The 25,387-nt window shown below is 40.2% G+C and overlaps 2 protein-coding genes across 10 annotated transcripts in view; one reads left to right on the forward strand and one right to left on the reverse strand.

The window, feature by feature from the left end:
- LOC308663352 (oocyte-specific histone RNA stem-loop-binding protein 2-like) overlaps positions 1 to 25,387 on the forward strand; it is a 32,954-nt gene that overhangs the window by 4,883 nt on the left and 2,684 nt on the right. For 3 of the 9 annotated variants that reach the window (XR_014025372.1, XR_014025373.1, XR_014025377.1), the window contains 2 exons: positions 356 to 522; positions 1,031 to 2,515. Coding sequence is in view for 1 of the 9 variants with exons in the window: in XM_081319694.1 (XP_081175820.1) it covers positions 20,209 to 20,258 (50 nt within the window). In the remaining 8 variants the exon portion in view is untranslated. Of the gene's footprint in view, positions 1 to 355; positions 523 to 1,030; positions 2,516 to 20,137; positions 20,259 to 25,387 lie in introns of those variants that run through there. The other 6 variants (XR_014025374.1, XR_014025378.1, XR_014025379.1 and 3 more) reach the window with 4 other exon arrangements.
- Positions 1,736 to 19,829, reverse strand: CDC25C (cell division cycle 25C; the record flags this gene model as incomplete). Its single annotated transcript, XM_081319689.1, is given in 17 exon segments — positions 1,736 to 1,876; positions 3,986 to 4,069; positions 4,073 to 4,097; positions 4,211 to 4,344; positions 4,538 to 4,633; positions 5,095 to 5,157; positions 7,698 to 7,799; positions 9,095 to 9,250; positions 9,594 to 9,674; positions 12,052 to 12,174; positions 14,008 to 14,088; positions 14,244 to 14,277; positions 15,611 to 15,644; positions 16,851 to 16,948; positions 18,578 to 18,712; positions 18,853 to 18,888; positions 19,824 to 19,829. Coding segments are annotated over 15 exon segments (1,368 nt in total). The 5' UTR covers positions 18,694 to 18,712; positions 18,853 to 18,888; positions 19,824 to 19,829.

Below are 25,387 nucleotides of genomic sequence, written 5' to 3' on the forward strand. Positions count from 1 at the left end.
ACTGGAAAAAATGACTTTTATGACCATTTTTCATAATTATGACCATTGCACCATCCCCATGGTCGTGTGATTTACATCTGGATGTGGACAACTAGTTCATATTTATGATGGTTGCAGTGTCCCAGGGTCATGTGATCACGTTTTGTGACCTTCTGGCAAGCAAAATCAATGGGGAATCCAGATTTACTTAACAACCATGTTACTAACTTAATAACGGCAATGATTCACTTAACAAATGTGGCCAGAAACATTGTAAAATGGGGCAAAACCCAACAAATGTCTCTCTGAGCAACATAAATTTTGGGCTCAATTGTGGTTGTAAATCAAGTACTACTTGTATTGCTCTTCTTTTCAGGCAACTCCAAGAACGTGTTAGTGGGATTTAATGGAGGAAGCACTTGTGGGCAAGACTCGATCTAATCTACCTCATTACATTGTCTTGAAGGTATGAGAGGAGAAGCATTGGAGGAGAGCCACCTTTGTAATTACAACAAACCTCTAAAATTTTACAATATTGTGAAGGTACTTATTTGAGAGTTGCCTAGTCACCTTTCTAGGGACACGGTGGCTCAGTGGGTTAGGACGCTGAGCTTGTTGATCAGAAGGTCGGCAGTTTGGCGGGTCGAATCCCGAGTGCCGCGTAACAGAGTGAGCGCCTGTTACTCGTCCCAGCTTCTGCCAACCTAGCAGTTCGAAAGCAAGTAAAAATGCAAGTAGAAAAATAGGGACCACTGCGGTGGGAAGGTTCCGTACGCGTTCTGTGCACCTTTGGCATCTAGTCATGCCGGCCACATGACCACAAAGACATCCTTGGACAAGCGCTGGCTCTTCGGCTTTGAAACGGAGATGAGCACCGGCCCCTAGAATCGGAAACGACTAGCATGCATGTGCGGGGGAACCTTTACTTTTACCTTTAGTCACCTTTATTGTCCGAAGAAGTATTAATTTAGAATAAGTTTGAACAGGTAATTTTATTTTTGTCCAGAATTGCAATTGCTCACATATGCTATCATTAAAAAACATTTTCCAGAACTGCAAGAGACGAAGTAACTCACCTTGAAAGGCAAATATACAAGATCTGAAGGTATGGGCGATAGTAGCTTATTATACTTTTCTATACCGTATCACTCATCTACAACCTCGCTAAGATACTCAGAAGAAGAAAAAGATACCCCCTTAAAAGAAAACAAGTATGAAATGACTTTCTCTTGCTTTTTCTTCCCACCTGTATGGTATTGTTCCAAATGAGTGTTTAATTTTTCTGCTACTACAGGCTATTACTTACATATGTGCACAAAACTGGATACACAGTTAAACAACCTTTGATAATCTTCCAGAACAGTTTATTCTTCCATTAAAATAAGGCACTCACGTGTCAAAAACTTAAGGTAACATTTGAAAAGAGTTAAGTCTCCTGCTGACAACTAGCTTAAAGTCTGGATTAGAGAGCAGCTTAGCCTGCTGCCTTAGGAAACATTCTAGGCATTTTCTCACAGCGGCCATTGCCAGTTCTAACGAGTGTGTTCCATTAGGAATGTCTGCAGTTGGCCACAGCACTTTCAGACTAGGGACCTCTGCATTTCGGAGCTCTCCTCGTTGTAACCTCCGCCAGGGCTGCTTGGTCCTGGCAAGCTCACTTTCTTAGCCTTTTAGCATATTACAGAAGCTTCAGCTTTTCCTTTGGCCAAGGAAAGACCTTTTGGAGGAGGTTTCCTCCTGGCTATTGTCTCTGAACTCATAGCTTCATGAGGCGAACAATGTGATCTCTGCGCCTCCGTTCCCCTACCCAGCTCTTACTTTTAACATGGAACTTGACCATCTCTGCCTTGAAATCCTGGTGATCCATGGGACAGTAACTCTGTGGTTGACACAGCTCCTGTCAGAAAAGGAGATCAATGATGATATATATTTCCATAACTTAAAGCCCACAATTTAGTTAATCAAAACAATTAGTCACAAAAATAACAACATACAACTTCTAAAAAAAAAGAGAGAGAATCAGTATATTATGGTTCTTTGATTTATAGGAGAAAACAAGTAAAATCTCGTAATTTTCCCCCCCATTAAATGTTGAGAAAACAGAAAAGATATGAATGGGATAAGGGGAAAAGCCCCTATCCTAGGCACATTGCTTTTCCCTTTGTTGATTCATCTATGGAATTTATAAGCTGTTCCACTTGATTGTGACTCTGGATGCCTTACTGAGTGCAAAAATAAAAGCCCCGTGTCATTCCTCGATGCCATTTCTTCCCAAATCTGGATCTAGGTGTTCCAAACCAAACCACAAGTAATGTGTGAAAATCTTTTCCCCTTGATTTCTCAAAGCACTTCCCTATGGGTACATAGTTCCCCCCACTTTTGTTTTCTTTTTCTATATCCTGTATCAACTACCCTGTGTGGATAAATTTGACAGCATGTGATTTGCCAGGATATACCCTGTAAGCTTCATGGCTTTGAGAATCTGAACCTGGATCTCCACTTTCTAGTCCAGCACTTTTACCTGTCTTAGTGCATATGAAAAGGATATTCAGTTGTTTTATCACTGCATTCTTTTTTTCTGATGCATTATAAAATGCAGCGTTTTTTTGTTCTTAAAGATTCTTTAAGCATAGTACTGTTACATACTTTTCCAAACAATATCCTAAGTTTGAACATAATTGAAATAGGGACAGCATCTAGTAAACAAAATCTTTGCCCAACAATCTGCCTAAAAGCACCACTCTGGGAGATGCAGAGTTCTAGATTAGACCCAGGGATGTATTGTCCGTGGGGCTGCCTCCGAAGACAACTTGTAGATGTCAGTTTATACAAAATACCGCGTCTTTTGTCAAACAGAATATTTTTCTCATTTTAACAGATCTTGACTCATTTCAAAGTGTTAATTTCAATCTACCAAGATCATGGCATCCGGCCCTCTCAATTCCTGGCAAATAGATGGGGAAGAAATGGAGGTAGTGACAGATTTTATTTTCCTGGGCTCCAAGATCACCGCAGATGGGGACTGTAGCCAAGAAATTAAAAGACGCTTGCTCCTCAGGAGGAAAGCCATGGCAAATCTAGACAGCACACTAAAAAGCAGAGACATCACCCTGTCAACAAAAGTGCGTATAGTCAAGGCTATGGTCTTCCCAGTTGCAATGTATGGCAGTGAAAGTTGGACCATAAGAAAGGCTGAGCGCCAAAGAATTGAGGCCTTTGAACTATGGTGCTGGAGAAGACTCCTGCGAGTCCCTTGAACTGCAAGGCGATCAAATCGGTCAGTCCTAGAGGAGATTAACCCTGACTGCTCTTTAGAAGGCCAGATCCTGAAGCTAAAACTCAAATACTTTGGCCACCTAATGAGAAGGAAGGACTCACTGGAGAAGAGCCTAATGCTGGGAAAGATTGAGGGCAATAGAAGAAGGGGACGACAGAGAATGAGGTGGCTGGATGGAGTCACTGAAGCAGTAGGCGTGAGCTTAAATGGACTCCAGAAGATGGTAGAGGACAGGAAGGCCTGGAGGAATGTTGTCAATAGGGTCGCGATGGGTCGGACACAACTTCGCAGCTAACAACAACAATTTCAATCTCTATAGTACTCTGTAGCTTGAATCAAAATAGGTAGGGCTACATAGAAATCTAAATGGTAAAATCAGTGACAGAAACCTATGATGTATCTTTTCCAGAAGTGAAGTGAATAGAGATTAAGACCTTACCTGAAATGGAATATCCAGAAACTTGCCTGGTGCTAATTAGTTAAAAGTTTTAGATTAAACTGGCTGAATCTTTATACAAATCGTATCTAATTCTTAACTGCTTCTTACTAGACAGATTTTCACTTTTGTTACCATAGTGTTCAAAGGTTAATGTTCCTTGGTTTAAAATCAATCTAGGTAAAAAGATATGGAATACTGAAAGAAGATATGATTCTTTGCTATTTTATCATCAGTATCTGACAGATAAAATGCATTTCTACATAATGTAACAGTCTTTGTCTCATTGTTACCTTGTTTTCTAGAAAGAACTCCTTGTAGCCACCTTGGAGAACATAAAGTTCAGGATAGTGCAGGGCAGGATATTCATTCATGGCTCAGTCTTCCTCCCTCAGGTAGCGACACCTTCACAGCAAGGCAACTGATTATCCTGCCTATCCAGGAACTTCCAAAGCCATCTGTTTCCCTTTTCCAAAATGTCCCCTCCCCCTCCACAGCCTTCTGTGGTCCACACTCACATCTTGGGACCCCTTTCAGAAGAAAATTCACAATGGAATACAAGGATGAGGCGCTTCTGTGGTGATGATGGAAGCAGAGGCTTCCTTAGGAAAAGTTCAAATAAGTCATCTTGCCTGTGGCTATTCAAGGCCCCCTGTAAAAAGAAACAAAGTATTGGGCTTTGCTATAAGCAGGCCACAGATCATGGCTGGGGGGGGCGGTTTCTACTTCAACATAACAGAAGACCACCTGACCAGGAGTGCTGCTATTAAAGTCAACAGTCCTCAAGCATGTTACATATGAGTTCCTTTGCAGAACACGGTTCATCCAGAATATGAATCCCTCACCTTGATGTGGCCCCCATGATATTCATAGGGATAGCGGCAGTCAACAATATAGAACTCTATAAGGCTTTGAAATTGATTGTGGAGCAGTGCTACCATCTGTAAAGAGAGCAGAGTGGCAACCACACTGATGTAATCTTCATCTCTTAGTTTTACTTAACTCACAGAGTTATTATGAAGTCAAAGAATAAATGCTATCCCCAAGCAGTTTGGCTGGAGAGTTCAATAAACATGGAATAAATAAATCTTTCTTCCCTCCCTACCAGTAAAAGGCCACCTATAGCCCTTTACTTATTGCCTATTACCCATTAAAAAGTAGACCATGGTGTAGCTGAAGTCACTTAGCGACACTCTACCGAAGAATGTTAAGGACAGAGAAGCTAGCTAGGTACTACAGCAAGATCCGCTCAGCTATCTTTTGAAACTTTTACAGAACCAAGTGACCCCAAATAAAAAGGAGGTACAGCTAGAATTCAGCTGGTCTGAGAAAGTATTTGCAAAGTCAAAAGGAATGAGAAAGTCAGACATATAAGCACTTTAAAGCAGGCATGGTTGCTCACAGTATCCGCAGTGATATATCTCAGATCCGAATGCCTTCCTGTGACTGTTGGCAATGCATACACCTAGAGAAACACATTCATGTTTAAAATTTCTACAATTCAAAAGATTCTCTAACTTTTTCAAGCCTCAGCTAGATAAATCCTAACACCAGCAAAGTAATCCTGAATCCAACTGCTGGGAAATAAGATACACTAGATTCAGGAGAAAATGCCCCAAAGTAAATTTTCTAATATTTCACCTACATGTATATTAAGAAACAAAATAATAAATATACGGTACATTATGACTCCCTATTCAAAACTTCCTACATGCTTTGAAGACAATATAATTGTTGGGGCCATATACTAAGTTGTTTTTTCTGAGCTATTTCAAGCACTGTTGAAAATTATTGCCTGAAATGTTTTTGTCTGAAAATCCATTTACTCTCAGGAAGGGGTGGGAGGGAATATATATGTGTGTGATGCAATGAATATTTAAATTTATTAAGTATATTTTACTTTGTTCCTACATATGTAACATCAATGAACATTTGATATCCTCCCTTGTGAGAGTTTGCTAAATGGTGAGTTTTTCCTGGTTTGCCTAATTTTTCAAAGCCAAATAAAGATTGTTTACTGTGACTAGTATCATGGTGGAGATTATTCCAAGTTTCTCAAGGCTGCACTGCAATAACATCACCACAATATATTATAGTGTACATATTATTCAAGTAATCAGGATCACAGAATGGTAATAGCAGGATGTGACAAGGATAAAAAAGCAGCATGGAGTGCATTTATTTTATTTTATTTTTATTTTAATTCCATTTATATCCCGCCCTTCTCCGAAGACTCAGGGCGGCTTACAAGCTTAGCAGTAGCCTTCATTCTATGTATATGCCTGCTTATTAGGGCTTTCACACACACACCCAAGCGGCATTATTACAAAGTCAGCTTAATTGCCCCCAACAATCTGGGTCCTCATTTTACCTACCTTGGAAGGATGGAAGGCTGAGTCAACCTTGAGCCTGGTGGGACTCGAACCTGCACTAATTGCAGGCAGCTGGTGTTACTTAAAGAGGCATTAGCCCACTGCTCCACCAAGGCAGGCTTATCACACCAGGCTTGAAGAAACAAAATTATGAAAATGTATAGGCCCCATAACTTTTTGCCCATAACTCAGTTTCTGGTTATTATTGTACCAATTCATGCAACATTTATACCTGGATAGCTATTTATGTATTGGTATCAGAGATATTGCTTTGCTCAAATTTAATATAAGCAACGCTCTAGTTTATTAGGCAGGCAAGCTCATCTAGGCAGATTTAAAATTTGTTTGTAATCACTTTTTACTAGTTTGCTCTTGTAACTGTTGTTTTAAATTGAATTCAGGATAATGGAGTAACAGATTTACTACAGATATAGAAAATGGAATTTGTGATTTTATTTATCACAAATTCCATTTTCTATATATATCCTAATGCCTCTTTGCAGAAATGAGCTCTCGATATTTTAAGAACATTAAGATTCATTGGATCTGGGAAAAATTAATATGCACTTTTAGTTAGGTAATAAAAAAATTCAAAATATAAATTATTAACAGCATTCTGGCAGTTATCTTAAGCTGGGCATCACACTGACTAGTACAGAGTATTGCTAATCTTACGAATTGTTTGAGAAGGGAAAGAGGGACTCACATTAACCTCTTCCTTAAGAAATGTTACCACAGATGGCAGAATCTACAATAAAACATGCTCAAAAGTTACAAGAATATTTCAGGTTAATTTAGTGTCCATTTCAGAGCCCTTTGGTAATCTGTGAGAATGGCCAACCACAGGTGAATCTCACATCACACCGTTAAGGAAGGGACTTTTCATTTGATTTTGGTGCATTAGAACCATGCTTATTAGAATTTCCAAAAGTGAAGTAGGTAGCATTATGCTAGTATGAGCTGCTGCTATTCATACAATTCTTAACTGGAAGTCTTAATCACCCAGCAGCATTGTTCAGTTAGTAGGAGGGGAGGTTTGGCATAGCAAGGCATAGGCAAAGTCAGCATTCTTCTTCCTGTTGTTGTTGTTAGCTGCGAAGTCGTGTCTGACCCATCACGACCCTATGGACAACGTTCCTCCAGGCCTTCCTGTCCTCTACCATCTTCTGGAGTTCATTTAAGCTCACGCCTACTGCTTCAGAAAATCTTTACAGCATCGGACTTTCCTTTCACCACCAGACACATCCACAGCTGAGCGTCCTTTCGGCTTTGGCCCAGTCGCTTCATTCTTTCTGGCGCTACTAGTACTAGCCCTCTGCTCTTCCCCAGTAGCATATTGGACGCCTTCTGACCTGAGGGGCTCATCTTCCAGCGTCATATCTTTTTGCCTTTTTGTATTGTCCATAGGGTTTTCATGGCAAAGATACTGGAGTGGGTTGTCATTTCCTTCTCCAGTGGATCACGTTTTGTCAGAACTCTCTGCTATGACCTGTCCGTCTTGGGTGGCCCTGCATGGCATAGCTCATAGCTTCATTGAGTTACGCAAGCCCCTTCGCCACGACAAGAATCCATGAAGGGGATTCTTCTTCCTACCCACCCGAAAAAAGAATTAGAGAAGCAAGAAGGCACCTACGCCAGAGAAATCACCAATTAACTTCCTGAAGCCATGGTCTTGATCAAGGGCTCTGACAATCTCGATGTCAGGAAGGGAGGCTGTTTTCTTCAAAAGCATAACCTATAAACAAGCAGGCCATCCATCAATACATTTGCAGAGAAATAACTGCGAGGATCAGTCTTCTGTGTATGAAAAAGCTTGAAATATCGAAGTATTAACTTCAAAAAATACAAAGCGGGAGAATTGAAATATTTAACACTAGAGGAAAACTTAAGATACAAGCATAATGGGACCCTTGACATGCCATTCATTGACTGACTCAACTGTCAGTCTGACCAACACCACTGAATTTAAACCATGAGAAAACTATAAACAGACTTGGGATCAAGAATAGCCCCATAAATATAGGAGGATCCCAGTTCAGTTAATGAGCAAATCAGAAATTACATGTGCAAGGAAGCATCATTTTTTTTTAAAAAGAATTCTTAACCAAATGAAAACAAAACAAACAGTGGAAATACAAATGGACAATAAAGGTTACAAAACAGATCATGAATAACTTAGAATAAAAAGATTTAAAACAGTAATTTTAAAGCAGCAATTAGGAATAAATGGACTATTATCCTAATGGCAAGAGGTACAAGGTAGAATTCTTTAAGGATCAGTATTGGGACTGTTGCCTTTTAAATGGAAACTTATCTGGGGTGCTACATTAAAAATAAAGTTCAAGAGGCTCTCTAAATTGAGTGAATGAGTTTTAATTGACAAATGCAGTTCAACAAAAGCTAGTGCAAAATCTTGGAGCAAAACACCTGAATTTCTTAGATAGTGATGAAAGAAAGTTTATGATCCTTTAGAACAGGGGTGTCAAACTGCTGGCCCATGGGCCGGTTTCATCATACCGAATCTGCGCCCACCCCATTGCCGGCAATGCAAAAAGAGTCGCGATACGTCGTGACACGTCACGTGACGTGGCGAGTTTGACACCCGTGCTTTAGAACTATCTGTAATCCTTCTGTGCTGTGAACTGACTACAAAGCACTCTGAACATCATCTGAATCCAATTAGCTCAAATAAATGCAGGGATAGCAGGACTATGGATTATAAATGAATCCAATGTATCACTTCTTAAATGCTAATTGTTTGGATATAACAATAGAAGAGAGTTAGCTCCCTCAAATGTGTAAACCAGGTGTAATCCACTGACCAGTGGATGAAACAGGATAAACAGATTTCTGGCCAGCAAGGCTCCTCTAAAAATCTTAGCTGTTTTGTCTCCCTCTCTTTGAACAAGAGAAAAACACCTATTCTTGTTGACATAGTTGATCCAACTACCATTCTAGCCTCGATACCAAGACCCAGGAATTTAGGGAAAAGGGCCTTGGATGTGAGGACCACATCCAGCTATTTCGTACCCCATCTGGCCCTTCTTGGATTGGGCTGCTCTTCCATTTCACCTTAGTTGGAGTTTCATCATCATAGCTTTTCATTGTCCTCTTTGATGCAGGCCTGTTTAGTTTTTCTGGCAGAGATGGAGATCGGAAGAGGCGGCTCTTGTTCATGGAGACCTGCTTAGTGTGCCAAGCAAACAGGGAGATCAAGATAGCAGGAGGGAAGGACCCTACATTTCAAGGCATCAGTCTCATTAAGAGGGATTGACTGATTGGGAGGGATAGATTTTTCTATCAACTGTACTTCCGTATAAGTATCGCTAGCTCTGACAATACTGAGTCTGACAGCCTTGCAAATCAGTCCACAAACTGTTTTAATGGCCCAGCCATAAACATGTTAAAATTTGAGCCTTTAAATGCCACTGTTTCCAGACTGGATCATTCGGAAGATAAGACGTTATTGCTACTGGCTACAAGGCAACTTGAGTTAACTAAATTGCTGATTTAAAAAATCCCTATTTACCTCACTGATATTGATGTCCTGAGCAAGGAGTGGTCCAGACAACAAGTCAGCTTTGCTACAGTGGTGCCCAGAAAAGGATTTCTGTGGAAGAATCACAGGAGGAAAAAAAAACATTTTTTTTAAAAAAACACGAATTGCCAGATAAAAAGAGAACTTTAGGCACTTACAGCTTTAATAGTTGTACAAAAGAAGGATTTCAATGTGGGAAGCTCACTTTACAAAATATTCTGTTCTCTTATTCATTTGGCTATGCTGAACCGGCAACTATTTCATTATACAGAACCACTTCTATTAACAAAAAAATACATCCCTTCCTTTAATTCTGCCAGGATTTGGATGGCAATTCCATACTCTACAGCAGGGCTTTTCAACTGGTGGTAAGCATACCACCTGTGGTGCTTTGCCACGTGGCAGGTGGAACGCGACCGTCCTAGAGAAGTGTAGCTGAGGAGAGGAATGAGCTGAAGTGACCCAAGCCTGAAGGAGAGGCAATTGCAGCTGCAGGACTGTCTGGGCTCGGCAGAAGCCCCAGGAGCCGGCAAGGCTCCAGCTGATTGTTCCAGCTGATTGGCTGTGTGGGTGAAACAAAAACATAAATTTTGGGATGAAAGGATGCGTATATTTTACTACAGGTACTCCTTGAATTATAACAGTTCATTTAGTGACCTTTTGAAGTTACAGTGGCAGTAAAAAAAAAGTGATTTGACACCGTTTTTAACACTTACAACCACTGCCACATCCCCATGGGCACATGATCAGAATTCAGACACTTAGCAACTAATTCATATTTATGATGGTTGCATAAGTCATGTGATCACTTTTTGCAACCTTCTGACGAGCAAAGTCCATGGGCAAGCCAGATTCACTTAACAACCCTGTTACTAACTTAACAACTGCAGTGATTCACTTAACAGCAGCAGCAAGAAAGGTCATAAAATAGGGCGAAATTCACTTAACAAATGTCTCACTTGGCAGCAGAAATTTTGAGCTCAATTGTGGTCGTTAAGCCGAGGACTATCTGTTCTTACAACAGTTCCTTTAGAAGTCTACAGTTACAGAAAGGAGGTATTTCTGAGGTGACCGAGCTCTAAAACTGATGACAAATGAGTATAAGAAATTCTGTTGGGCTTTGGAGCAAGCTGTAATTAGGGGTGTTCATTTTTATCTGGCAGAAGAGAAACAGACGTTGTTCACAGAATCTCTGCTAACAATGTTCAATATTTTGAGAAATGTTGCATGTCATGACTAAAATTACTGGATTAGGAAATCTAAAACAACTCATTATTGAAATCCCAGAAGGAATGAAATTTTCCTTATTCTAGTATGCTACCATAGGAATTTGAATAAATTACATTTTAATGTAAATTCTTAGCAATTTAGCTAGTGGCAAAAAACAAACTGAATTATATCTAGGTTTTAAGAGATCAGTCCCTAGTCAAGACTGAATCTTCTCCTCAGGATAAAACTAATATATAAACTTCTCATCACTACGACAATTATTGTCAAAAATGCAGTGACCAGTCTTGAACACTAGATGTTTACACAGGTAGTCCTCGACTTACAACTGCAATTGAGCCCAAAATTTCTGTTGCTAAATGAGACATTTGTTAAGTGAGTTTTGCCCCATTTTATGTTTCTTGCCACAGTCGTTAAGTAAATCACTGCAGTTAAGTTAATAACAAGTTAAGTAAATCTGGCTTCCCCATCGACTGTGTTTGTCAGAAGGTCGCAAAAGGTGATCACATGATTTTGGGACACTGCAACTGTCATAAATATGAGTCAGTTGCCAAGCAGCTGAATTTTGATCATGTGTCCATGTGGATGCTGCAACGGTGTTAAGTGTGAAAAATGGTAAGTCATTTTTTTCCCCAGTGCCGTTGTAACTTCAAAGGGTCACTAAAGGAACTGTTGTAAGTTGAGGACTATCTGTAATGTCTTGGAATACTATATTTAAACCTATCCTTTGAACAAAATACCTAGCCATTTTTTTTCCTAACGCTTGAAAATGTTTCCGTGTAACAGAATACAAGCTCCTACTTCCAATTTCCCCAAAGATCATCCAGATGGCTCTTATCAAAGGCTTTTTTATTTATTTATTTATTTTATTTATTTAATTTAATTTGTATACCACCCTTCTCCCGAACGACTCAGGGCGGTGTACAGGGCAATAAATACCAAAAATACAGAATACAAAAATTAAAAACAGATTAAACCATTGTGCCCGAATACAATAAATTACTTAAAAACAGTAATTAAAACCCCAAACCCATCAGACCAGGCCGGCTTGTTCAAATAAATAAGTTTTTAGCTCTCCCTCCAGCCTTGCAACAGAGCAGACCCAACATCACTATTACTTGGCATCGCTGCTATTCATGTTTGGCAAGCTACACTTGTTTTCTCTGGTTTTATTTAATGAATACAACAGCCCACAAAGTGACTTTTAACTCGTCCTTCTCACCTCTGTTTCTTCCTTTTCACTGGAACAGAGCTCAGAAAAGCTATCCAAGGCTTCTGGGATTCGTGAAGAATCTATTGGGCTGCCAAGATATTTCATCTCACAGTCCATTAAATCCTCTGCTTTCTGGAAAGAAAACCAATTACAGATGAAGTGCACTGCTTTTCAAACATGCCAATGTTTACTGTACAGGTAGTCCCCGACTTACGACCATTCATTTAATGATCATACGAAATTATGACAGCACTGAAAAAAAATGGCTTTCGGGTGGTCTTTGCACTGACGACCTGCAGTTGGGTGACTGTGATCTGAGTGCTTGGAATTGGCTCATATTTACAACGGTTGCAGCATCCCAAGGTCACATGATTGCCACTTATGACCTTCTCAGCCAGCTTCCAGCAAGCAATCTGATGAATGACTGTGTGATTTGCTTAACCACCATGGCAAAAAGATCATAACATTGGGTGTGGCCCCATGATGACTCATTCAGCAACTGTATCACTTAGTGATGGAGGTTCTGGCCCTGATTGTGGTCGTAAGTCACAAAGTACCTGTACGTGTTTTGATTTCCACTCAATGAGGTCCAAAATACTACAGTCCTATTGTATTCAAATCTTCCTAACCAAAGTATTGCAACTGGTCTTTTCCCCTGTGTATTCCACGTTGCTTTTCTCCTGGTCTTCCGAATCTTTTTTAAAATATAGTGCCAAAACCGAACGTAATAATAAAGTGGGGGTTGGCAAACAAAGGATAAAGTAAAGCTATCTCATCATTTAAAAAACACTTTTCTTTTAATGCAATCTAAAGTTGGAATATGCAAAAGATATTTAAGAAAAGGATAGTTTTCTCCGCAATTGTTTTTATTGGGTATTATTACAGATACTACTGTTATAGATACAAAGTTGATGTTGAATTTAATTACGGCAGCGAGACTTTTAGTAGCACAATATTGGAAGAAGGAAGAACTGCCGACTATAGAAGAGTGGACTTTGAAAGTTTCTAACTTGGCGGAAATGGCAAAGATTTCAGCATATTTGAAAGATCAATTGCAACAGAGATACATTGTGGAATGGAGAAGATGGATTGAATATATTCAGAATAAATATGGGACTAAAAAGTATCATTTAGCATTTGAATAAGCAGCGGATTTTTATGACGTATAATTAGTTAGTAGTTATTTTATTAATATTTTGACTATGGAGAATTAAAGTGTGATAGAATTTAATGTTTTATTATTGTTGTTAGCATATTTTAGATTATGCTTGTTTGTCTTATTATACCCTGTATTCAGCTCTGGGAAGTTGGGGAGGGGGGAGGGGAGGGGAGGGGAGGGTTGGGGAGGGGGAGGAGGGGGTTTCTTGTATTTAAAAATGTATTGTAAAACTTTTCAATAAAAAACAACAACCTAAAGTTGCCTTTTTTTCCTGCTGCATTACATCACCGATCCTCACCTTCTTCCAAACAACTATAAACAACTTCAGTAACTGAACACCTTCTGCAGTATTTCAATAAACTTTTCATATCTCAGCCCTTATTAATACTCAAATTGTAAAAACGTATCATTTAGTCTTAATCAGCAAAAATGTATTAAGAGCTACCAGAATATACAGGTAGTCCTCATTGACTGTTCAAACAACCCCCCCAAAAGGTGCTTACAACCTGATTTCAAAGTTACAATGGCCGCACTCCTCCATCATGGTCTTATGGCCATTCGCAATTTTATGTGGTTGCAACTACAAAATGTGCTTACCATGGATATTGAGTTAAAATGCCTCACCCCCTCATGACCCTTAGAAATACCTGCAATTTTGACTCTGGAAAGTATCATCCATATTTTTTTCCCCATATCAGAAAAACTAGAGCGGACATCACTGCCACGAAGCAGAAAGATCTACCTAGATCTTGGCAGAAGATTGTGGGTACTTATAGAAAAGCCCATCTGCTACGATAGATACTCACATTTCTCTCGTTCATCGAAGGGCACTGAATTTCGCTGCTAATTTGCTGGAGGTAACCTGGTGTGCTGCACAATACCTCAGGCTAAAATATCAAGGGGAATGGGATTGTCAAGTTCTGGTTTGGTATGTATGTATACTGATTTATATGTTGATATGAGACTTAGAGCATCAACAAATTGGTGCTCCTGGTTCTCAGATTCACTTCAAAGTCTCTCCATCATAGCAGACGTTAGTTACCTGGAGTAACTGCACACACTGCTTCCTTGAGTCTCTGCTGAGAGAAAAAGAAAGCTAGTCAGAGATCTTTGGTATGAACGGAGTAAAAATTTAGCATACTAAATGCACCCCAATCTAATCCTATGCATCCGTTAACAATGGATACCTGGTTCACATCCTGGGATGTGTTATGTTTTGTTTAACGATTCAATAGTTTATTGAATAAATCACAGTTGGCTTGGTTTGCACCATATGCTAAGTAAGAATATCTTTGTGTTGTGCACCAGTTGCAGCCATTCTTGGACCAAGATTCCCTGTGCTCAATTGTTCAGTCCCAAGTCATCATACAGCTGGACTATTGTAAAACGCTCTACATGGAGCTACCTTGAAGAGCATTGGGAAGCTACAGTTGGCACAGAGTGGGTAGTTTTGAGAGCCCCAAGAATGGCCCCTGTAATACCACTGCTCTGCAAGCTGCATTGGTTACCAGACTGCTTCTGGGTGTAATTCAACTATTGGTGATCACCTTTAAAGGCCTTCATGGAAAGGGTTGTTACTTGAAGGACCGTCTCACCCCACTGGGATTGGCCCATACCTCTTGTGCTGGCAGAGGACGCATGCTGCGAGTCCTGTCAGCCAAATTATCCTGGCTGTGGGGTCCAGGAGGAGGGCCTTCTCTGCTGTGGCTTCTGCCCTCTGGAACATCTTGTCCCACCCCCCCCACCCCGATATAAGGTTGGTCCCAACCCTCCTATCTTTTTTGTAAGGGCCCAGAGATGTGGCTTTGCCAGTTGGCTTGGGGCCCCAGTGGGGGAACAGCACAATGGAGTTTGTTGATTGAGTAATAACAGATTTTACCTCCACCCTCCATTCTCCCCATGTGTCATTGGTTTTAATGTTCGATTTTAACTTTTTATGTTTTAACTTTGATGTAAATGTAAGCCACCCAGACTTATCTTATGGTAGGGTGGATGGCCAATAAGTTTTATAAATAAATAAATCCAAGATGAGGCAAGTTTGGGCTGGGAAAATAACTTGCATCCGAGGCTAGCTGAGTGCTAAAAATGAAATCACAGTAAAGGATTTGTAACGTCAAAGGAAAGGATTGAACTGCATTTTTTAAATTTGTTTTTTTATTTGGAGGTGGAGGTTAAGCATAGCCACACCATCTGAGAAAGGAGCAAATAGGCTCTTACCCAGGAGTCTGACTAAGCATGAGGCACAAACTTATTTAATACATCAGTGCTGAGTAAAATTGGTCACTGCTGAGTTAATAGAAGTGCTACAAAGGAATTTAGGACTATTTTCAGTTTTGAGAGCAGATCATTTAAACCCTAATGAAAATAAAGATAATATAGCAAGCTATAAAATCAGTAGGTAGAACTTACAGTTGATCCTGGAATTCTGTTAAGTTATTTTTATCTACAAGTCACAAAATGAGAAAATAGAAGTCTGAAAACCTAGGAGTAGTTATACTATTAAATAGCAAATACACCTGAGCTTCAGGAATTCAAATCAGAGTGAACTGATTAAGTCATCTTCTATCAGGATAAATTAGTTATCCTGGTTGAGCTAAAGAAGTCCAATCAATGTGGAATACAGGCTTGCAAAATATATTCAGTTGTTTAAGATACTGCTAGAGTCCCCCAAACCATAAACACAAGCCTATCACATAAGAAACCACATAGCTCTATTAAACCAAGCTCATCATATAAGAAATTATATAGATAACATACTACAAGTGGTGAAATCAAGGAGTGGTTTGCAATTTTTGTAATCTTTTTTAAAAAAGGAAATTTTATAAACTATATTTCTTGGCAGTAAACTGTAATTGGAGTATTGTACTTCAATAGATAAAAGAGGAAGCTGTGTGTACAGGTAAGTAGCTCTATACTTTTTGAAAAACCTGGAATATAGCAGTGAAATTTACATGAATATCTGGCTTGGGTTTATTTCTAGGTTTGTTATGATCTATAAACTTATCAATATATTGCCTGGGAAACAAATATATTAAATAAAATAGTACAGATAATTGGATTTGAGGTTACTAAAAATCAATCTAAGACAATTTCTCTTAGCTTTAGTTCTAGTAATTACCTAAACTGGTTAGAATACTAGAGTTCATATAAGAGTTGAAATGATATGTCTGTGTCAAAACTTGCTTTTATATGTATAGGTAGTCCTTGAGTTACAACCACACTTGAGCCCAAAATTTATGTTGCTAAGCGACACATTTGTTAAGTGAATTTTGCCCCATTTTATGATCTTTCTTATCGCAATTGTTAAGTGAATCACTGCAATTGTTACCAAAGCGGTTGTTAAGTGAATCTGGCTTCCCCATTGATTTTGCTTGTCAGAAGGTTGCAAAAGGGGATCACATGACCCTGGAATACTGCAACTGTCCTAAATGTGAATCAGTTGCCAAGCATCTAAACTTTTATCACATGACCATGGGGATGCTGCAACGGTTGCAAGTGTGAAAAATGGCCATGTTACTTTTTTCAGTGCTGTTGTAATTTTGAACAGTCACTAAATGAACTGTTGTAAGTTGAGGAGTACCTATATGTTGTATATAAACTGCTTATTAATAGCAGAACTAAAACTCTTAGAGCAGGCAGCAATTATTACCAGTTTCCAGTGGTCCTGGAGACTGACTGAAGGTGAAAGCAATTTTCTCTTCTCCGCTGCTGAGATTGGACAGATCTAAGCAACATCTTGGTGTATCCCTGTAAATTGTGAGTAGGCAAGTAGATACACATATCCACACACATTAGCAATGCACCACTGAAATCCACACAAATTAGCATCACACCAAAGAAATAAAAACATAAGTTATATTAGGATGAATACCTTTAGACAGTCTCATACATCAACTGACATATTATATTTGAAAACAGTTCCCCACATTTTAATATAAGAAGAGGCTAGAGTCACTTGTCTGAGATAGTATGTTCTCCTCCTTGAGGGGGGGACTGGACTAGAAGATCTCCAAGGTCCCTTCCTATTCCATTCCATTCCATTCCAATATATCCCCAGAAAATAACATCTCATCTAAGATGCTACTTAAGATTGCTATTGATTGGATCAAGGCCAACTTAGTCAAGTCTTATTGAAATCAATGTAAAAAAGTCAGAAAACGGCTAAGTCTGTCCGTCCACACTACTAAAGCTTATGGCTCCCATATCAGATCTAAAACAGTCAGAGCCCCGAAATGGAATTTTAAAAAAATTACCCTCTTCCCCTACAATTCAAGGCTGCAATTTATTATTCTTGCCATTAACTGCTGGTTAAACAGAGAATCTGTGAAAAGTCACTCTCTCTGACCATCTAAATCAGGGCCCTTCAAATTCAGCCCTTTTATGACTCATGGACTTCAACTCCCAGAATTCCTCAGCCAAGTGAGAATTCTGAGAGGTTTTTTTTTTAATCCCATTTATATCCCACCCTTCTCCAAAGACTCAGGGCAGCTTACAATCTAAGAAGCTCAAATCAATGTGCTTCGCAATAGCCTTCATTCTATGTATATGCCTGCTTATTAGGGCTTTCGCCACCCCCCCCAGCGGCATTTTTACAAAGTCAGCTTATTGCCCCCAACAATCTGGGTCCTCATTTTACCTACCTCGGAAGGATGGAAGGCTGAGTCAACCTTGAGCCTGATGGGATGTGAACCTGCAATAATTGCAGGCACCTGGTGTTACTTAAGGAGGCATTAGCCCACTGCTCCACCAAGGCTCTTGATAGAGTTGAAGTCCATGAGTCATAAAAGGGCCGAGTTTGAAGAGCCCTGCTCTAAATGCTCTTGGGCTTGCTTAACAAGCAAGATTATATACCGAATGATTTACAGGTAGTTCATAAACCTTCTCTTTATCTAACTACCAAACTCAGTGTACACAAAGTTGGCATGTTATCTGAACTATAAAGTAACTATAGTGAGCCACTATGGAGTCTTTATACCTACTTATGTCTGGTGAAGACCTGGAGATCGCTTATTCATATTTTAGCTATGATTATTTTTTCCTAAAATTAAATATATTGCCTAACCATGGATTTAGGAACTTTAATAAATGGAATGCCATAGTTCTTGGGCATACAGTATTCCCTAGTATGATTATTTGAAAAAAATTAAAATTTCAGATTAGCACTAGACCACCACCAAGGTCCCTTCCAGCTCTATTCTATTCTATTCTATTCTATTCTATTCTATTCTATTCTATTCTATTCTATTCTATTCTATTCTATTCTATTCTATTCTATTCTATTCTATTCTATTCTATTCTATTTGTGTCATGCCTTTGGAAAAAGAGAAAATATTCCACTCCAGCATCATTGTATCAAATGGGGTGGGGGGGAATTACCCTGCTAAAGTGCTAAGGTTTTGGAAATCCCAAGTGAGAGTCAACACTGGAGTAAGAGGAAGTTCTGGAGTAAATGGCAGAGATATCTCGACATCCTGGATCATATTCAGTGCCATCCTGTAGGCAGACTGAAACCTAAAATGAGCAAACAATAATTTCTACAAGGGAATACTTTTCAGACAGTCTTACTTATTATCATCACTAAAACAGCAGCTTCCTTTTTTAACGGTCTCTTTATTATAATAATCACAATTTAAGAGCTTAAAATCAGGTACCTAAAATTGAAATATGCAGCAGTAACCTCTGGGAGACTAGATTAGAAAGATAACAAACGATCAGGCTAAAAAGGTAAATCCAGTTCAACTTTTTAATTTGTTTTTTAATCTCGCCTGTATTATTTTTTTTATAACGGACGGCAGCAAGTTGGCCTGAGCAAGAATGAATTGATCAAAGGCAACCCAGCTAACTTTCTTAAAGGAAAAAAACGAGAGCTTTGAATTTTTTCAGAGTTGAGCAAAATGAACCCGGACGGAATTTAGATCATCAGCAACGCTGGCTGGCTGGCTCACAAGCTAGAATGCACCGCCTCCAAAACAAGCTAGTTTTGCTCCCTCGTTCGCAGAGCAAGAGAAAAAAGATGAGCTGCGGACAACCTGGGAACCTCCCCGATGGTTTGGACTTGGACTTCCATCAGCCCTAACCAGCATAAGCCTTTGCGGCAAAGGACCTCAGCAAAGCTGCTGCGCCCCCACCCTTCTTGTGAAATCCCTTCCTCCCTTTCAGCTCCCGCCCCCCAAATATATATATATATATATATATATATATATATATATATATATATATATATATATATATATATATATATATATATATATATATATATATATATATATATATATATATATATATATATGTATGTATGTATGTATATGTATACACACACACACACACACACACACACACACACACACACACACACACACACACACACACATATATATATATATATATATATATATATATATATATATATATATATATATATATATATATATATATATATATATATATATATATATATATATATATATATATATATATATATATATATATATATATATATATATATATATATATATATATATATATATATATATATATATATATATATAATAAATAAATAATAAATAAGGGAGCACTTCAGAAATTAAAATTTATCGCCGCTGCGCCGGCCAATCCCGATTACCTCTTTATCTTCGCCAACCAACCAACGAAGGCTCGAGCGAGAAGAGCCTGAGTCTCGGAGTCAACACCTTTTTAATTGGCAAACCGACGATCTGACGTCTCTGGTGGCGCGCGCGGCTGATTGGATGCGGGGCTCGATAGGCGGGGTTTTATGCACTTGGGTTATTTTGTGTCCGCGTTGCGTTCGGGAGATCACACCCATGTTCTTACTCTTCGCCTTAGCCAATCACTGGACCAAGGTTCCGCCTCCTCCTCCTTCTTACTATGCCATAGGCCGGAGGTCTGCAAAAGGCCGCGCCCCCCCTGCTTACTGGAGGGAGATTTAAAGCCGCGTTGAATGCGGACCCTGAGGTTTTCGGAGGGGCGCTTCGGTTTGAGGGCCAGTCATGGAATTTCCGAATTCTTTGGCGGACTTCTCGACTGCCGTAACTGGCCGGTAGTTGCCTTTAGATTTCGGGTGTTGGGTGGAGCTTTGTTTTGAACTTGGCGACCATTGCTGGTGTCTGCTTTCTCCGGTTTTCTTACCTCTTTGAGTTGGTAAAGTAAGCGGGGTGGAGGCTGCTGAGACGGGATGCAATGACAGGCTTCCTAATCGGAGAACATTAGAGGTAGTCCTCAACTTACGACCACAACGGACCCCAAAGTTTATGTTGCTAAATGAGAAACTTGTTAAGTGCGTTTTGCCTCATTTTATGACTTCTCTTGCCACGTTTGTTAAGTGAATCACAGCAGTTCTTAAATTAGTAACACGGTGGCTAAGTGAATTTGGTTTCCCCATTGCCTTTGCTTGTCAGGCTGAAAAAGGGGTTCATATGACCCTGGGACCCTGCAACCTTCATAAATGTGAGTCAGTTGTCAAGCATCTGAATGTAAATCAAGTGACCATGGGGATGCGGCAATGGTCATAAGTATGAAAAATTGTCATAAGTCAGTTTTTTCAGTGCCATTGTAACTTTGTAACTAAATGAACTGTTATAAGTCAAGGGCTATCTGTATACTGTTTTACTAGACTAGACTGTTTTACTAGACTAGATGATTGGGAACACTTACGCAACAGAGTTTCTTTTTTTTCTATTTTGACTTGTGATTAGTTGGATCAAGGACTATGTGCTTATTTATGAACCTGTCAGTCTGTGAATGGCTAGAGTGGGTAAACATTTTTGAAAATTAAGTTTAATCCTATATTGCAATGATGTTTTTCCTTATCTGCTGTAATTTGCCTGGGCTGTCTGCTGGAAGAATTGCTGTATTTCAGTGAAGAACAACTTACTGTAGCCACATCTGTGTTTGAAAGGAACTGATAAGTAACAAAAGCTGGGAAGAGAGATTGCATTATTAACGTAATAGGAGTCCAAGATGAGGATATTTCTTTGAAGTCTCAAGAAAAGCCCAAATCCTTTGGCTCTATATAAAACACAGTTTATGTAGGCAAACAATTAGGAATGACTTATTCTAGGTGTGAATGGACAACTAATGTTTCTGCAGAATGTTATGATTTCAGTCTCTGATGTCTCAAAAGTGTTTGGAAATTTCTGAAGTTGGATATTGCGTTGAGCTCAATGTTTCAAAGTTAGTTACTACTTACATAAGTCTAAAAGGCACTTTTTTCAAATTGGTGAAAAGCATCTAGTCATGTTTTTGAACTTTCATACAGTTTACACTATAAAGTCAATAAAAAAGTTAAAATATTTGCTCAGATATTATTGGCTAAAATAACTGTATTAAACGGCTTTCTTTTTGATGCCAGCTGCCTGCAATTAGTGCAGGTTCGCATCCCACCAGGCTCAAGGTTGACTCAGCCTTCCATCCTTCCGAGGTAGGTAAAATGAGGACCCAGATTGTTGGGGGCAATTAAGCTGACTTTGTAATAATGCCGCTTGGGGTGTGTGTGAAAGCCCTAATAAGCAGGCATATACATAGAATGAAGGCTACTGCTAAGCTTGTAAGCCGCCCTGAGTCTTCGGAGAAGGGCGGGATATAAATGGAAGAAAAATAAAAGATGCTGCAACCAGGTGAGACATATGTGTGAAAGTTGGGGACCACATTCTGAAATGAGGCTACGTCAGATAATAAAGTGAACAGTTCCAAGTCATGGAAATAGTTCAAGTCTTTTCTCAGTTTAATAATGCATTTTATCTTTGAAAATACATTTTACCACACGGAGGAAATGTGCAAATCACTTTGGAGTCTCTCAAGAAAGGGCAGGACAAAGATAAAATACTGTATATGGTATTCTATGTATACAGTAATACTACTATAAAGGGATTACAATCAGAGATGAAGTGGGGACAATCTTCATTTTATTTAGATTCCTGGAGTCAAGATTGACTCAAAAGATCATATCAATATCAACCAGTGATTCTGTCAATGCCTTGACATTTTATTTATCTTAACTGTCTTTAAAAATGTAACTTCATTCAAATGTGGCAATAGAAGTTAATATGGCCCATTATTTTTTGTGAAGAAAGAATCTTTGTGAAAAGAACGGTGCATAAATGCTTAAAGAAGATAGGAAATTCACTTGGAAATGGGTGGTTTAATTTTCAAGTTTTAAAACATTTGTTAGATAAAGATAACAATGCCTTTGAGAGAAAGGTGGATATACTCTGTTTCTACTGTTCGACTTTTTTCTGATAGGCAGATCTGATTCTAGGTTCTCTCTCAGGTGGCTGGCACAAAAACGGGTATTTTGCTGCATAGTTTCTGCAATATTTGATTATCTCTGGAATAAGTGATAAGAGCCTCTCAGAAGTTCTCTGTGAAGCTTTTAAGAGGTCTTTTTCCAACTGGTAAGAGCTATCCCAATTCTCAGGTTCTCTCCCCTAGCATTCCCAGTTTTTAAATTCAGCAGAGGACCTGTGGAGGGATAGTCTGGATATTTACAAATGACTTTTTCCCATATAGCTCTGCATCTTAGCAACATGGATGGACAGGACTGGAGCCAGGGGTATGAAGGCAATTGTTACTGTATTCCAGAACCTGTAATTACTTTGAGAACAAAGATCTGCTTGCATGATGGACGTTGCATTCTTCTGTGGATCAATTGAAGGAAGCACAGATTGATTCATAATAAATCTTTGAACATTCTGTTTTTGTGTTGGCAGAAGTGAAGATAATTGTTTTGGATGTATCAGAGTGGAAATGGAAATGGTGTAGAAGGCTTTGCATTTAAATTACAATCTAATAGATCTTGGCCTAAATAGAAGGTGTGGTTCAAAATGAATTGTGGATTTTCATCCAGTAGATAATAAGCCTCTATTGTTAATAATATTTTTAATTCTTTAATCAGAGTTGCCACATGCAGCAGTGACATTTTTGAGTGATGAACTGCATAGCAGATCCTGGTACTTTAATATTTAGCTATTTCTACACAAAATTATTTGTGTCGAGTGTTTTTATTCCACTTCAACTGTGCTTTTTTTAAGGCTATGAGAAGTCTGTAGGTAGAATATTCATTTAAGTCCCCCCTCCCCACTGACTATATTGAACATGTTTTTCCACTATATTTTGAAGCCAGCAGCCCAGTAAAGATAGGTACACATAGTTCACTGGATTATGCTGTAAATTAGATTTACTGTATTAAATAGAAAGCCTAAGTCCACTTGAGTATTCCAAGTGTGTGCCCTATAGACCAAAAAAAAGCATGGGATAACAAAAGATATAATTTAGATTTAGATTTTAGATTTATTGAGATTTTTATACCGCCCTTCTCCCTAAGGGACTCAGGGCGGTTCACAGGGCATAAATATAAACAACAGTACAAACATTAAAAGATAATTAAATTAATGCCCAAGTTAAAACCAGAATAATAAAACAAACCTATAAAAAACCCAAGTACCCTCATCAGGCCAGACCCGCTAGTTCAAATAAATGGGTCTTCAACCGTACACAAGGCCTCCCGGTCCAGATAGGGCCGCAACTGGCGCACCAGGCGAACCTGGGCAAAAGCCCCCCTAGTCACGGCCACTATGTGATCCTCCAAAGTGAGTCGTGAATCTAGGAGGACTCCCAAGTTGCGAGCCCTATCCACGGGGGGTAAGAGCTCACCCCCCATAGAAAGAGGTGGAACATCCCAGGTGTCTCGGGAAGCCGGAATGTACAGCCACTCAGTCTTGTCAGGGTTGAGTTGAAGTCTGTTCCCGGTCGACCTCTGCCCCCCTGCCAACACCGACTGCGAGCGTCCCAGGAGATAGGAGGAGAACCACTGAAAAACCGTGCCTCCCACTCCCAATCCCCTGAGACGCTGCAGCAGGATACCATGGTCGATGGTATCGAAAGCCGCCGAGAGGTCTAATAGGACTAGGACAGAGGAATACCCCCTATCCCGAGCCCTCCAGAGATCATTCACCAGAGCGACCAATGCCGTCTCCGTGCTGTGCCCGGGCCTGAAACCCGATTGGTAAGGGTCCAGATAATCCGCTTCATCCAGGACCAGAGGGAGCTGATGCGCCACCACACTCTCAACAACCTTCGCAAGAAAGCGAAGGTTGGAGACTGGACGAAAGTTGTTCAATACAGCTGGGTCCAAGGCAGGCTTCTTGAGGAGAGGTCTCACCACCGCCTCCTTCAAGATGGTGGGGAAACAACCCTCACTCAAAGAAGCAGATATAACCGCCTGGAGCCAGCCTCGTGTCCTCTCGCTAGCTGCATAAACCAGCCAAGAAGGGCACGGGTCCAATAAACATGTGGTGGAACTCAGCTTCCCCATAATCCTGTCCACTTCATCAGGGGTCACAGAATCAAACTCCTCCCAGATAACATTGACAAGACCGCCCGTGTCCTGATCGTCAGACTCTGCCCAGCTGGAGTCCAAACCGGTCCGAATCTGAGCGATTTTATCCGACAGATGTTGACCAAACTCCTCGGCACGACCCTGCAAGGGATCCTCCCTCACCTCCTGATTAAGAAGGGAGCGAGTCACCCTAAACAAGGCGGCCGGGCGATTATCTGCGGACGCGATGAGGGTGGAGAAGTAATTACACCTCGCCTCCCTCATCGCAGCGAGATAAGACCTAATGTAGGTTCTTAACCGCAATCGGTCGGGTTCAGATCGGCTGGACCTCCAGCAGCTCTCTAGGCCCCGTTTCCGACGCTTCATCTCCCGGAGCTCCGCGGAGAACCATGGAGCTCGCTGGGATCTGCGCCGGGTCAGGGGCCGCAAGGGTACAACCCGGTCGAGTGCCTCAGTGGCTGCCCTTTCCCAGGCTTCCACTAAGGCATCCGCCGAGCTGTGAGCAATGGAGGCAGGTGGAGACCCCAGCGCCGCTTGGAATCTCTCAGGATCCATTAGGCGTCTGGGGCGGTACCATCTAGTTGGCTCCGTACCTCCACGGCGGGGGGTGGCAAAATGGAAGACCAGCCGCAGGAGGTGATGATCGGTCCATGACAGGGGCATAATAAATGGAAAGCCCCCACCAAGATCATCCAACCACCGTCCAGATAAGAAAATCAGGTCAAGGGTGTGGCCTCCCTCATGAGTTGGCTCAGAAATTACCTGCGTCAGGTCCATGGCCGTCATGGAAGCCATGAACTCCCGAGCAAGCTCAGATGAACCTCCCAGGGATG

The sequence above is a fragment of the Vipera berus genome (genome assembly GCF_964194415.1).
Source record: "Vipera berus genome assembly, chromosome: 2".
NCBI lineage: Eukaryota > Metazoa > Chordata > Lepidosauria > Squamata > Viperidae > Vipera > Vipera berus.